The sequence below is a fragment of the Aspergillus nidulans genome, chromosome III, assembly GCF_000011425.1.
Source record: "Aspergillus nidulans FGSC A4 chromosome III".
Lineage (NCBI taxonomy): Eukaryota > Fungi > Ascomycota > Eurotiomycetes > Eurotiales > Aspergillaceae > Aspergillus > Aspergillus nidulans.
In genome coordinates this window covers 371,201-384,624 of record NC_066259.1, presented here as the reverse complement: position 1 = coordinate 384,624, position 13,424 = coordinate 371,201, and the positions used below count along the sequence as shown (strand labels likewise).

The window sequence follows — 13,424 nt, the reverse complement described above, 5'->3', positions numbered from 1 at the left end:
CCGGTTCTTATCTCAACAGTTTCAACAACCAAGGTGGAGGTAATGATAGAGAGATACAGACGCTAATGTGAAGAATAGCTCAGAGCAAAATGTATATACAGCAAGAGCCCTAGGACTTGAGGAACAAATAAAACCCATCAATCCTACACCCGCCATATCAAGTGTAAACGAAGTTAAAAGGGAGATTTTTACTTGCAGGCGCAGGAAACAAGCATCGAATATGAATAATTGGCAACAACTCGCCTTTTGATTACTTCTTTCTTACTTCTTTCCTTGGCCTAGACCATTTACTCCCGAGTGTGCTCTAATTTTTAGCCAGGCTCAACCTGACTTCGGTTGAGTGGTAGATGCAGGTTAGTTTCGGACTTGATAAGTTTTGCTCCCTATTTTAGACTGTCGTGGTAGGTCCGGGTTGGAGCATAATTAAAAGTTTCTCAAGTCAACATGGAAAAAATTCGGTTTTATATGTATGTATATCACATGTCGCACATTCGGCGTGCATTGAGGAGAAAAGAAAATGAGTTGATATGTAGTATTAGACTACAATTCCCCTTCTTCACTTCCACCACCCTCATCATCCGGCTCTGGTTCCGGAGGCGGCGGCGGAGGAGGTTGCTGACGATGTTCAGGTGGTGGAGGTGGCGGGTGCTCATTTCTGGTAGAGGAAGAATACGAGGGTCTTCGTTTCTGATAAGCGTCCTCGTCATCTCGATCCCGTTCCCTATATTTGTCGGCGGTGGCGCGTTTGGGAGGTACAGAGTTTTGTTGCACGATCTGATCGATGCGTTGCTGAATGGTATCGACGTTTTTAGTTTCGCTATTTCGGCGCGGCGGGAATGTTGTTCGAGGTGCGGATGGGAGTGGGTGTTGGTAGCGTTGGGATTGATGAGCGTGGTGACCGTTTGGCGGGCGGTCGTGGGAAAAGGATGAAGACGCTTGCGGCGATTGTGGTGATGTTGTAGGAGGGTGTGGATGCGTCCCGCCTTGCGGCAGTGACCCTGCGGCAGAGCGAGGTTGATCTGCGTCTGAACCTACTCGGGGCCGTTTTGGCGAGCGGGCCCCGTTCTGAGAGGCTTCCTCTTTTTTCAAGGATGCGGTGTCCTGTGAGGGTTGCTGGCTGCTTTTTGAACTGTCCTCTGGCTCCCGCGAGCGCTTCCTGGAGCTTGGGTCTGGTGGTGCGTCGAGTGAGCCACCAGGACGCGGAATCCTGGTCTTTTCAGCACCTTCTTTCCAAGCTAATGGAACGGGTGGGTAGTACTGGCTGTGTCTATGTTGCGAATTGCTTTCGTATAGCTCTGCCATCCGGGTGCATGCGCGGCGAACCTGTGCTATATCAACGTCGATCTGCTCCCACCAGGATCGGCCGAATTCATCATCCTCAAATCCAATATCACAGTGGCTAGCGGCTGCATAAAAGGCAGCAGCAGCGATAACGCGGGCTGGAAACTGGAGGCAAAGAACCGTGTACATGGAATCGTTGAGAAAAGCCCAGGATGAATTGCGAATATGCTTGTTGTCGTTGACGCGGAAGAAACAGATAAAATCGTAGAGGATCCTATATGGCTGTTCGAGCTGCAGATCGAAGCATAGCGCTTCGAGCAGAATGTCTTCGTGGTGAAGGATGGTATCGCGCCACTTCCAAAACTCTTTGGATTGCTCATCCACAACCAGATCCGGCTTTTTCTGTGCAACCCGGCAGACGGCTATCACCAGCTCTTTCATCCTCCGGACATTCTCCTCCACTTTTGTAGCTAAAAAAAGGGATGTAGCGGCAATGGGGTACGGGTGGATTCCCGGTCGCTCCGGCTTGTCGGCTATCGCATATCGCATGAAGAAGCGATGGAGGTAAACTGCGGCTGTCGCGAGGGTAGGCTGCGGCAACTTCAACATGATTCCAACTTGAGTGATGAAGTTGACTCCTTTGCTCCGGTGCAAGTTCTCGTTTTCCACCGTCATGCCGCTAAGCTGCGATGGCGAGCGGGTGAGCTCCTCGTCCGTGAACAGCCATTGTTTTTGAGCCGCGAGAAGAACTGGGTTTGACGGCGCCGGAGGGGGTCGTTTGACTGGCGGTTGGGACGCCATCACGATTATCGTGTATGAGTCGTGCCTGTCGTCAAAATCAAGCCTGAATGCTGGAGTGTAGGCTCGGACTCGCGGTATGGAATAGAGAAGGTGCAAGGCCGTTAAGGCGCTGAGTTGAGCACTGGCGAAGTCCGTTCGTCTTCTAGTCGCCCTTTAGATAAGGGACCAACCAGCACACATATATATTCAGAGGCTCGTCCGTACAGCAATTAGACTTCATCGCATCGTGAGTTAGGACAATCGCGGTTGCGCCTGTTCCGCGAGAGCTCGGTGTGAAAGTAGAACTGCTTACGCAGCTAAGGAGTATGTTTTCAAGGGACTGAGAAGTAGTAAAAAGAGAAAAAGCGATCACCCTTTATTTCCCGTCTCCAGTCCTTGCTTCTCAATTTCAACCGTTCTGTCCTGAGCTTCGAGCCGCTCCAATCGACCAGAAGATCAGAAGTGGAATCGCAGCCAATCGAAACGGAAACGGTTTATCCGGTCCCGATTGGTCATACTTATGAGAAGAGTGCAAAAGACTGGTTGCGCATTTCTGAATAATCAAATAAATACATTATATATCTTGGAAGAATGAATGGTATCGCTTGCAGATGCTCCTGCTCCAAACGCCAGCTGGTTCCCAATGCATAAATGACAACGCCATGATACACATGTCCTTCTTAAATCGCTTCAAAATGTGACTCAACAAAGCAGAAACAGGACGTGATATAGGGTGCTGGCATCATTCCTCTTCGCTGACCTCGCTTTCATCCTCGCTCAAAACATACTGGTTCGCGGGGATGTGCGCCTGGGACTGCTGACTTCGTGCCTCTTCTTCAAAGGCCGCCTCCATCTCTGCAGCCAACAAATCGTCTTCATCTTCCATCTCTTCCTCTTCGGTTCCGCCATTATCACCCTCGACCTGGATACCCGAGCCAGGTTCCGGCCTTTGGGTTGTGGGAACGGGCGATGGAAGTCGCAAATCCTCAATGTCCTCATTCTCATCTCCGTCCTCTTCATCTTCATCATTCGAGGGTGTGTTATTGGATGAGAAATGAGCAGGATTCACCTTGAACGGGCGAGCTGGAGGGGGTGATCCCATGTCTATAATCAGATCTCCGTCGATAATGATGTTGGATCCAGGTGAAGGGACGGTTTTCTGCGACGATACAGCGCCAGCTCCTGTCTCGGAAGGTGAAGGAGACTTGGACGAATCAAAGACGAACTTTTCCACATCGTCATGATTCTCCCTCTTCGTCACTGTGTCATTAGCCGTGTGTCTTTCTACCACTTTAGCAGGAGAGCTCAATTTCGGTTTCGCAGATGCCGCAGTACTCGTCCGAGGGGCATCGGTCGCCAGCTTCTTTTGACGGAGAGGGTTGGTTTGAGGCTTCGAGCGAGGCTGAGGACTAGGGGCCGTCTTAGTCGCCGTAATCAACGGAGTTGCGGCCTTGCTCGTGGTAGTATATGGCTCTGGAGTCGCATTCCCAGAGGCTGACTTATCATCATCAAGGTTATCTTTGTCCTTGGCAAGGAAGTGGCGATAGTCGTAGGGGTTTTCATCATCCGCCGGCCCATCGTCGTTTCCGCTCGCCTGGTCGGGCGCCCGGTCATCTCCAGACGTGTGGTCTTCCTGTAGAGTCCTAAGCTGGGGATACTGCTGGATCAACTGCTTTTGCGTTTTTGCCGGGGCCGAACGAAGATTGAAGTTGAGTTGTGTAGCCACAGGTTCCAGCACGAATGCTTTCTTTGCCGCGTCGAATACGAGTACTAGCTCATGTTCCTGCGAGTCAGATGCGCTTTGTGCTGGGTCAACGCTGCCCTGGTAGGAGTAGGTCAGGACATTCTGGTCCGAGTTCGGAGCCTGATCGGTGATCGTTAGGTTAAAGTGGTCCCGGGAGTGAGGGGAGTTGGTGATAATAGATCGCTGCTGCGGGGTCGCCGACTTGGGCTTGTAATTATATTGAATGTTTATTAACTGTGAATATGTCTTGTCGGTCCTTCTTGCCAGCCGTTCGCCCAGGATGATGGGGTATTCGGCATGTTTGGATGGATCGATCATTCCGCCGGCTGAGAGTGTGGACGCCGCCATTCAACGGATGGTCAACGGTTTGGGCCAAAGGTACGCAAAAAAATATTGGAATTATATCGTTGAGAGATAGTATAGGGTAGAATAATATAAAAATTCCCCTTTATAGGCAGGGAAAGGAAACTCGCATTGCTTGTAAGCTGAGGAGAGTATCCGGTTGCACAATCATACAACGAGTGTCACAGGAGGCGAATGGGAGGAAAGAAATCAGAAGCCGGGTATAGGAATAAAGGAGACCAAAGCATTTAACATAATATAAATAGATACAATAAAACTACCGGAAGAGAGACAGAGGAAGAGCAGTCGTGATGGGGAGTTGGAGCTGGAGGGCAATGGAGACAAAGCGGGCACGGACCTTGGCACCAATCAGGCTAGCGTCATTTTTCTCCTTCGACATATACTCCGTACATCGGTAACTTAGCTACTCTATGATTATGTACATATAATGACCACGTTTGGGTTCCCCATGAAGTGCGTAAGCTCAAGTCAGGGAACGTTTTCTGGCGCCGTTCCTACTGCTCATGTTTGGCAGCATAATACATTGGCCTGACCACAGTTATGGCCCCAGTCTAGTTATCGTCTGGCACGACTCCCCTAGCTGTTTTGAAACTTTAGCCACCTGGCTTATTCCTACCGGGTGCGGGATCTGTTTCATCGCTTAGTAGTTGTTGTAAATACCAGGGTTCATCCAAGCTTGGTTCTTTAGAACCCAGCGACAAGTTCCCTAGCGTACGCGCTAGCGCGCGAAGACGACGCTCCTGGCCAAATCATAGAGTGCTTGAAAAAGTCGTCTGGTCTAATCGAACCGGGTTCTCAATATTACGCTGCAGCCGGCGAAGTTGCTTGCAAGGTTCCTCTCGAAGACCCTGTAGAGTTTGTTGGGTTCGACCCCGTAAGCTGTTCAAGGCGTCCAGCTAATGCTCGGTGTTTCCGCATAACCTCCTCCCACTCAAGAGCAAGGCTCTCGGTTCCTTCCTCTTCAGTATCACTGAGTTCGGTCAAGACCATGCTGAAGTCACCTCCCAATCGACCTAAACTAGCAGCGCAGTAGAGCACCTGGGTCAGAAGACTTTCCCGGGCCGTCTTGTCCCTAATATTAGGTAGGTAGGTGCGCAGCGTCTCTGTCAACAATTGAACCAAGTGCGAAGGAAATGTTGCAAGAGGGGCTTGTAGGCTTTGGAAAGGATCGTGCTTGCAGTCTTCCTGGGACGATTGTGCAGTCCTGATCCGCGCGCCGATCCCTTGTAAGGCTGGGATGGTCGTATCGGTCTCTGACTGACCGGGCGTGAATATATTCTTATATAAAGAAACGATTGCGAAGCTTTGCTCGCGGAAAATCTCAATGTACCTTTTTAGGTACTTTTCTGTCTGATGGCCGTCCGCCCATGAACCAGTGCCATTTTTCTGGTCGGCATCTCGAGTCTTGCGCTGTGACTCCTGGTCTGCGAGCTCCCGAAGAGGAGCCAGTGCCTCTAGCGTGGAGACCAGATTCGCTAGACGGCATATCAGGAACAATGCGCCAAGGGCACCTCCGCCGTTACTAGCTCCGCCGTCTCCAGTGGCCGCATCAAGTTCAGGGGCCACTCTCCGTAGCCAACCTACAGTTCGCATGGCTGCCGCAAGGCGGAGATTCTGTACACGAAGGGATGTAATAAGATTCGAGGCCATATCTTTCATTGCGTCCTCGGCCTGGACAGCCACGTCCTTCACGAGAGGCGAGTCCGGGTACAGCGTCTGCAAGCGCTTGATGTGAGCGTATAGATCCAATGCTGCGGAATAAGTCGTGGAGAATGAAGTCCCTGCGTTTCCCGGGTTGGCAGCGGCAGAAGACACGGCTGTCGCAAGTAGAGTAGGTAGTTCTAGGATATCCGAGATGCGGTCAACATTCCGCGACAGTCGCATGATCTTTTTTCGATGCTCGAGGGTAGCATTCTCCGCTGCCCTGCTGTATTTTGAAGAGAACCAGACTGCTTTCTCGTCGAGTTTTGGAATTCCATCGCGTAACTCCCGTGCCTGGCTGGTTAATTTGGGGATGGATGAATGGAGGTTCGATAGGCTGTCTGCGGAGGTAATGAAGGACTTGTGAGACCGGTTAGACAAGGCTTGTAGCGAGAGAAGAGTCGAATGGGCTGATTGTGCCAACGACTGGGGTTCTGTTGTCTGCAAGGCCTCGAGCGAGAGCGTAGGCAATCGGTTGAGGTATTGAATCGTGGTCTGATCTTGGGACAGGTTTGCGTTCGTCGACGATAAATGAGGGCACAGGAGCTCGTATAAGTGGTCAGCCATGGCGCCAAATTCCCTTTTATCTCAATTTTTCAATCTCGCAGTTTCCACAAGGAGAAATGGCCATTGATAGTGGTTGCGGACGAGCGCGTCCTGATCAACGGTGATAAGGGATGTACGGAAGCCGAAGCGGCAACTAACGCAGCCCTCGGAGGAGCAAATGAGGCCCAAGATATTCGCCATTATGTTTTATTCTTTCTTCTTAAATCTCCATCCCCAATCCTGAATCATCCATCGGGCTTCTATTATCTTTCTATGGGCTTCTTTCTTGAGAAGACGTACTTCGAATATACTTCAGGGAGCTGGGTTATTTTTAAATGATATCATCGTCCTATAGTCCTTCTTGATCCACCATCCCACTCTTATAGAATTATCGACCATGGGCAAACCGCGGGCAAGCTTTCCTACTTATATCCTTACACATGTGCACAAACCTGACATCGTATAGATGATTATCTTGATTCGGCATGCCCAGTCAGAGGGAAACAAGAACCGCGAAATTCATCAAACAATCCCCGATCATCGTGTAAAGCTCACACCCGAAGGACACCGACAGGCCAGAGACGCAGGTACAAGGTTACGAGGACTCCTACGACCCGACGACACTATCCACTTCTTCACGTCTCCGTACCGCCGTACTCGTGAGACTACGGAGGGCATCCTCGAGTCTCTCACGGCTGATACCCCCTCTCCGTCGCCCTTTCCAAGGCACACAATTAAGGTTTATGAGGAGCCGCGGCTGCGGGAACAAGATTTCGGCAATTTCCAACCATGCTCAGCGGAGATGGAGCGGATGTGGCTCGAAAGAGCGGACTATGGGCATTTCTTTTATCGAATCCCGAATGGCGAATCTGCGGCGGACGCTTACGACCGGGTGAGTGGGTTCAACGAGTCGATGTGGCGACTGTTCGGTGAGAAGGACTTTGCGAGTGTTTGCGTGCTTGTTACACATGGACTCATGACTAGGGTCTTTCTGATGAAATGGTATCATTCCTTTGTGGAGTATTTTGAGGATCTCCGCAACATCAACCATTGCGAGTTTGTGATCATGAAACTCAATGAGGACAGCGGGAAGTATGTGCTCCAGAATCAACTCCGGACATGGTCCGAGTTGAGGATGGAGAAAGAGCGGGAAAGGCAGCAGGAGCAGGCTGCAAAGGGCCTGCCAGCAAGCTCTACACCATCAGAAACTCCAGTCCCAGTCAGACGCAAATGGGGCGGATGTCCTAACGGCTGCAACCACGGTGTTTCTAGAATGAGTTATCAACGAACATCTAGAACACATGATGGCGATCCGCGAAAAGAACATGACAGCCACCATAAAGCATCCCAAGACGCCACCCGCAATAGCCAGACGAGTCAGAGCACAAATCAATTCAACAATGCTAACACAGCGAACGAGGGACAAACAATCGAGGCCCCTGAACCAGCAATCGGCGACAAAGCTGCTGAATTGCCATTGAAAACGCTCCCTCCAAAAGCACAATATTCTTCTACCCCCGAACCAACCACACCCACCCAACCGCACAACACGACACATCACCATCATTATCAAGCGTCCCCGAAACACTCCAGAGACCTACTGGACCAGGATCACTCACATCCAAACTACAACCTCATCCACCTCGTCGGCCGCGACGGCGGCGGAACGCTCAGCGGCGCCGGTAGCGTCGCGGCATCTGAAGACGAACACGATACTTACCGCAGCCACCACCATCGCCATCACAATCTACACGAACCCTCCCGTTCCGGACTCAAACGACACAAACCGCGTCCGTCGCAAGACCTCGAGAATGATGGTGACGATGAAGGGAGTGGGCGGCAGGCGCCCAAACTTCGACGTACGAGGTCGTCTCATCATCGATATCATGCTTCCCCAACACGAACAGATAAGACCCTGACTCAGACCCGAACTCAAGATCAAGCACCAGCGGCTGAAAAGAATGCAATAACGCGAACGATACCTAATACAGGCGGCGAAACCGAAAAGGCGTTGCCTGGGGGACAACCATCTGAAAACCCCGACGCAGCTCAGGGCCAAAAAGCACCCGAGAGCATGCGGGAAACTGGAAGAGAAGACGAAGAGGAAAATGAGAGCGAAAATGTGAAGACCCTCGAACAAGCGCAGAAAGAGGACCAGAGCCTTCGGGGGAGCGTTTATTAGGTTATCCACTTTGTTTTTAGAATGGAGACATACCCATATAGGTGACTAGATGATGTGATGCATGAGATACCCTTCAATACGATACTATCTGTTGGTTAAGAGTTTGAGAGTTCTACAGCGTAGTCATCAATACTTTTGCCTGGACCAGAACAATGTGACAAATCCGTCCACTTTACATTAAGATAGAAACACAAGTTTTGCCTCTCTACGTAATCCCTAGATTATTTGCACAAAGAATTTTTTATTTCTGGTTTGTGGCGGACAGATTCCGATCTTTATTGGTTCAGAGTGGTTTGGAGTTAGCTTACATTCCAATTCTGTGGAGACTTAGAAACAAGAGAAAAGAAGTGAAACTGTGAAACCAGTGTCAGGAAGAGAAATAAAAAAGATAACAGGGGAAAAAAAGATCACAACCGGGAATAAGGGGAGTATCACTTTTTTTGTGGGTGGATCGAAAAAGAACCGGTATAAAACATGCATGAAGGGTCGTAGAATAAAAGAGACAAAAAAGAATAATGTTACCGCCAAGAAAGGTCCTCCGTGTCCGATCAGCCCAACCCTTGATTTTGAAAGTGCAAGGGTCAGAGTACATGCAGCGGAAAAGCATAACCTTGATCGACTGAGGGCAGAAAAAGAGAATATAAACCAACCGAAACGGAGGGATGCGGCAATGCAAAACGTAAAACGGAAGACATGATTGCAACGCCGGGTAAATGGGGAATGGTTGTTTATGATGGGGAAGTGAATCGATCTATGAGTAACATCTGCCAGATGAAATGCCAAAATCCAGAAAATATGAAGAGAAGAATCGAAATAGGTGAAGATCGAGAACAAGGGGCATTAGCAGAAAGCGATGAACGAAAATCATAAATTATCGTGACTTCTCGACTCCAAGACCCAAGAGAAGCCGCTGGATCTCGCTGCTTTTGACTTGACGAGATCTCTCGAAAACGAAATCATATCAAATCGGGTATAAAAAGAAAAAGGTGTCATATCGTAAATGCATGCGGAATCTCAGAACAGAAGATGTGGCAGTCGTTCCAATATCGCTGCTTGACACTTTTTTTTTTCTGTTTTGACTTTTCTTTCCGTTCAGGCGGACCAAGAGACAAGATAACCAGGGTGCTTTTCTGCATGTAACTGAGACCGAAAAAAAGCCGGACTGTCAACGCGAATGGGACTGAAAAGGATAAGACGGTATCATCGAACGAATCGGAAGACGCAAAGGAAGGAAAATCTAGACAGAACAAGATGACGAAAACAGCATTGTATCGTATGCAGCGTAACGTTAATCAAGCAGCGAGAATTGGTTGCATGGAGCCGAGGTTAGCACACATGTAATGTTCCATGTGTTTGGCGCAGTACGAGCAACCGCAGGAGGCACCATGGCCAGTCGTCCAACCACCGTGCGGAAACGGGAAACCGTAGGATGGAGTGTGGTGGTAGGATGGCGGCTGCGAACGAGGGGGCGGCATGTACTGATGATGAGGCATCCAGGTACTCGAATATGGCGGTGGAGGGTTAGAAGAGTACCCCCATGGGCCAACTGAGTAGTAGTCCGGAGTTGTCGGTCCACTGTGAGGAGCAGATGGCGGGGAATACTCTGATGCTGCTGGGTTAAGCCAAGAGTTCTCGTATTGGTTGTTTCGCTGATACTGTGGGGGAATCGGCCCTTCGGGAGAGAGAAGCGGCTTCGAAACCCGGTTGCTGCGGGTGATGTTGGTATCGATGGGAGCGAGGGAGCGTCGAGGTTCGTGAGCCCTGATGGAAGACTTGGCACGCCATTTCTCCCAGTGAGAAAGCCATGAAGCGAATCCGTCCTGCTGGTCATAGATGCGATCATGGATCTTCCACTCAAAAGCGAAGAGCCATTCGAGCTCCATAGAGTTCAGATCACTCACGGAAATGTTGCTAACCTCAGCCCAAGACTTGTTCTGGAAGGTATTGTCATCCAAGAACTTGCTGCCTAGAAGCAAAGCCACCGTGAGCATGCGGTAGACCTGGCCACTGCCAGCGTTGTAAATCTTGGCAGAAGAGAGCATACGCATCCGACAAGACAGGTAGTAGAGACCCAGAAGGATGGTGGAACTCGGCAGGCGTGTTGAGGACAAAATCTGGAAGACGTATTTCCGGAACTGGGGCGGGACAGATGATCCTGGGTAGACGCTTCGCGCGAAGTCAATATCTGATAGGTTGATCTTGGTGATGTACAAGTCATACATTCCCTGGGCCATCTCAGCCACAAAGTCGGACATCTGATCCATCTCATAGTCCAGATAAGCGGCAACGCCACCGGTAGGTTTCTCCTCCTTGAGGGCCTGTTCAGGCTGAGCAATCGGGTCTTGTCGGCGATACTGCGGCGGAACGGCGTGGTCCATCGGCGGCAGTTGGACGTTGTTGCGGATCGGGGGCAGCACGTTGGCAGCAGGAACGGGGCCGAACATGGATTGACTTAACGCGGTCATGTCTCTGCCGGTGCGCATCGAGTGCATGGGCTGTTGGGCATTCATCGGTGGCTTGGCGTAACAGTGTGACTGCTGGGAATATTGCTCGATGAATTCACAGCCGCTCTGGGTATAACGGGGAGGGAAAGCGGCCGAGTGACCGAGGACGTAGAAGGGGGGTTCGTTCTCCATCCTACCGGCACCGGTGATGTGAGGGGGGGTAAGAGGGTAGGCCGGGAGGCCGGTGTTGTAGAAAGACGGCATGGTGAAGAAGAGGGGGGAATGGAACCAGTTCAGGGACGGGGCGGTAGACGGTGAATGCTAAAAACAGTAGACAACCCCAGTCAGCAACCAAATCAGATAGAGTGACGGAAGGCAAAGTAAAGAAACGAACCGTCTACGCGTCCGCCACACCCTGAGCCTGGGGGGGAGGAAGAGCGTTGCTCAACGAGCCGCGGCTCTGGTTTTAATGCAGTTGATGTCTCTTAGTTGAAAAGCATGAGGGGACAAATCAACAGCACTGTATCAGGGACACAAGCGGAAACGAACACAAAGAGAGCGAAAAAGAGCGGTCGCAACTGGCGTTTTCCGGGTTGTTCCTTCTCTGCGGACGATTTTGGTGGTGAGGCGTGTTTCTTCCGTGTACGTTGCGATGGTCGGAAAGCGGACACGAGACGAACTTTTTTCTAAGAGCACCAGAGACGGTCTTTGGATGCCAGACCAATTGCTAACCGGACAGAGAGGGTCGTGGACGCGGTTTGGAGAATGCGAGCAAGAGTTGAATCCGTTAGGGGAATCAGAATCGTCTCGCTCAAATTGCCGGCCGGTAGTCCACAGTGACAACGACACTTAGTGAAAAGCTCGTTGCAGGGAAGAGTGGAAGGGGAAGCAAGAGCAAAAGCGGACAAACAGCGCGAAAGGCACAAAGACTTTCACACGAGGAAAAGAGGATGGAGAGAAGAGAGGAGGGATGGGGGAGAGAGGGAGAGAGGGAGAGTGGAAGATTGTGGAAGGGGAGAGGGAAGAGAAACGTTAAGATGATGGAGATTGGAGCGTCGAGTGTAAGACTGGTGGAGAGCAACGCCAGCGCCAGAACCAGGAGCAGCAGCGGTAAACGGCAAACCTGGTGGCTCTGGTCAGTTCACGTAAAACTCAACACCGGGCAGGCTAACAAATTTTATTTTTATCGCTGAATGACTCGGTAACAAACTGTATTATTTACAGCAACATAACTTAACTAACAATCCAGCACTCGAAACTGTCGAGACAATTCATCTCCTCTACGGCCCAGTCCGTGATAATTCATCCTGCCGTCTTAGCATTATTATGCTCATTATTTGTCTCAGACATAAAGACGCAGAATATTTTTCTAGGATAAATCTTGTTGGGAACGCAAGATCCTTCGTAACGGCCAGACCAGCAGCAACCTTGGTTACGAATGGGGAGCGGCTAGACTTGGAACAGCACAGCACAACAGGCTCCATACCGTCAGTCTTAGTCTCTTGGAGCGATCCTCCTCGAGCCGGGAGGCCCACGGTCAATCTGCCTGGCAGCACGAGGAACGCAGAAATTTCCAAAGTCCCCGTCCCGTCGACTAGCATTTAGGGACTAGCATTTAGGGGTCGTCCTGACTTGGGTTAGTCGAGTCCCGACTTGGTCACCGTCAGACGCCCCTGATTTTCCCCTCAAAAAAAAAAAAGAACATTTAAATTCCATATTAATAAATTTAATCAACCTCAAGCAGGAACAATACGGTGTACAGCTTCCAACAAATAGAACACCTGTTTTTTTTTTTTTTGAACTGCCTGAACTGTCTCAACTGTGAAATATTACGAATCTCTCTTCGGCAAATAAGAGGCAACAGCCCCTTGCCCCCAACACGAGTCTCAATGTGAGTCGAAGATGTCCATGTCTAACAATGCTGGACAGACAATTATAATAATAATGCACCCAATAAGAGGCAGAAGAACGGGCCGTCAGGACTCCTGGGACAGTGGGACTGGGACGTGCACTGTGAATGTGAACAGTGCTGGGCAGTGCTGGGTCTCGGCCTAATCCAGAAAGAGTCAGGATATGTCGGGGCATTAATAATCGGTCTGAAGGCTGAAGAGTGACTGAATAGTGGCAACATCTTCAGCAGGCAACATCATCATTATCATCACCTTCATCATCTTTAGCATCATAAGTGCCTGATCCAGACCTGCCTGCACTATGAGGAGTCATGACACCACTTTTCGAGCGTCCAGACTGGGAACGGCCTGCAGCAAAGACCAGTGGCGAACAGCCTCAAGAGTCAACCATAAGAGTCAATCATTTAAATCATTTAATCAATGCCACCCAGTCCGAGCATAGCCGGCAGGAACTCAGAAGATGTCACAGCCGC

General features: G+C 50.3%; 4 protein-coding genes across 4 annotated transcripts, besides 1 other annotated feature; 1 reads left to right on the top strand and 3 right to left on the bottom strand.

Annotated features, from left to right (window-relative positions):
- Positions 1-13,424: part of a sequence feature (contig 1.84 954..621812(-1)) that runs on past both edges of the window.
- Positions 541-2,082, bottom strand: ANIA_04981 (protein pchA; the record flags this gene model as incomplete). Its single annotated transcript, XM_657493.1, has 1 exon — positions 541-2,082. The coding sequence occupies one exon, from the start codon at positions 2,080-2,082 to the stop codon at positions 541-543; it is 1,542 nt and encodes a 513-aa protein (XP_662585.1).
- Positions 2,607-4,393, bottom strand: ANIA_04982 (ELL-associated factor). The gene has a single exon (XM_657494.2). It carries the CDS (start codon positions 4,151-4,153, stop codon positions 2,804-2,806), a length of 1,350 nt encoding a protein of 449 aa, XP_662586.2. The 5' UTR covers positions 4,154-4,393; the 3' UTR covers positions 2,607-2,803.
- ANIA_04983 (acid phosphatase DET1) lies at positions 6,024-8,689 on the top strand (the record flags this gene model as incomplete). Its single annotated transcript, XM_657495.2, has 3 exons — positions 6,024-6,150; positions 6,507-6,619; positions 6,882-8,689. The coding sequence occupies 3 exons, from the start codon at positions 6,024-6,026 to the stop codon at positions 8,595-8,597; spliced, it is 1,956 nt and encodes a 651-aa protein (XP_662587.1). The 3' UTR covers positions 8,598-8,689.
- On the bottom strand, positions 9,890-12,002 carry ANIA_04984 (putative cyclin-like protein (Clg1); the record flags this gene model as incomplete). Its single annotated transcript, XM_657496.2, has 2 exons — positions 11,436-12,002; positions 9,890-11,362 (listed from the first exon to the last, which is right to left on the bottom strand). Exon 2 carries the CDS (start codon positions 11,303-11,305, stop codon positions 9,890-9,892), a length of 1,416 nt encoding a protein of 471 aa, XP_662588.1. The 5' UTR covers positions 11,306-11,362; positions 11,436-12,002.

Excerpts from the sequence above, each read along its gene's own strand:
- ANIA_04982 (XM_657494.2), bottom strand. The coding sequence starts at position 4,153 with ATGGCGGCGTCCACACTCTCAGCCGGCGGAATGATCGATCCATCCAAA.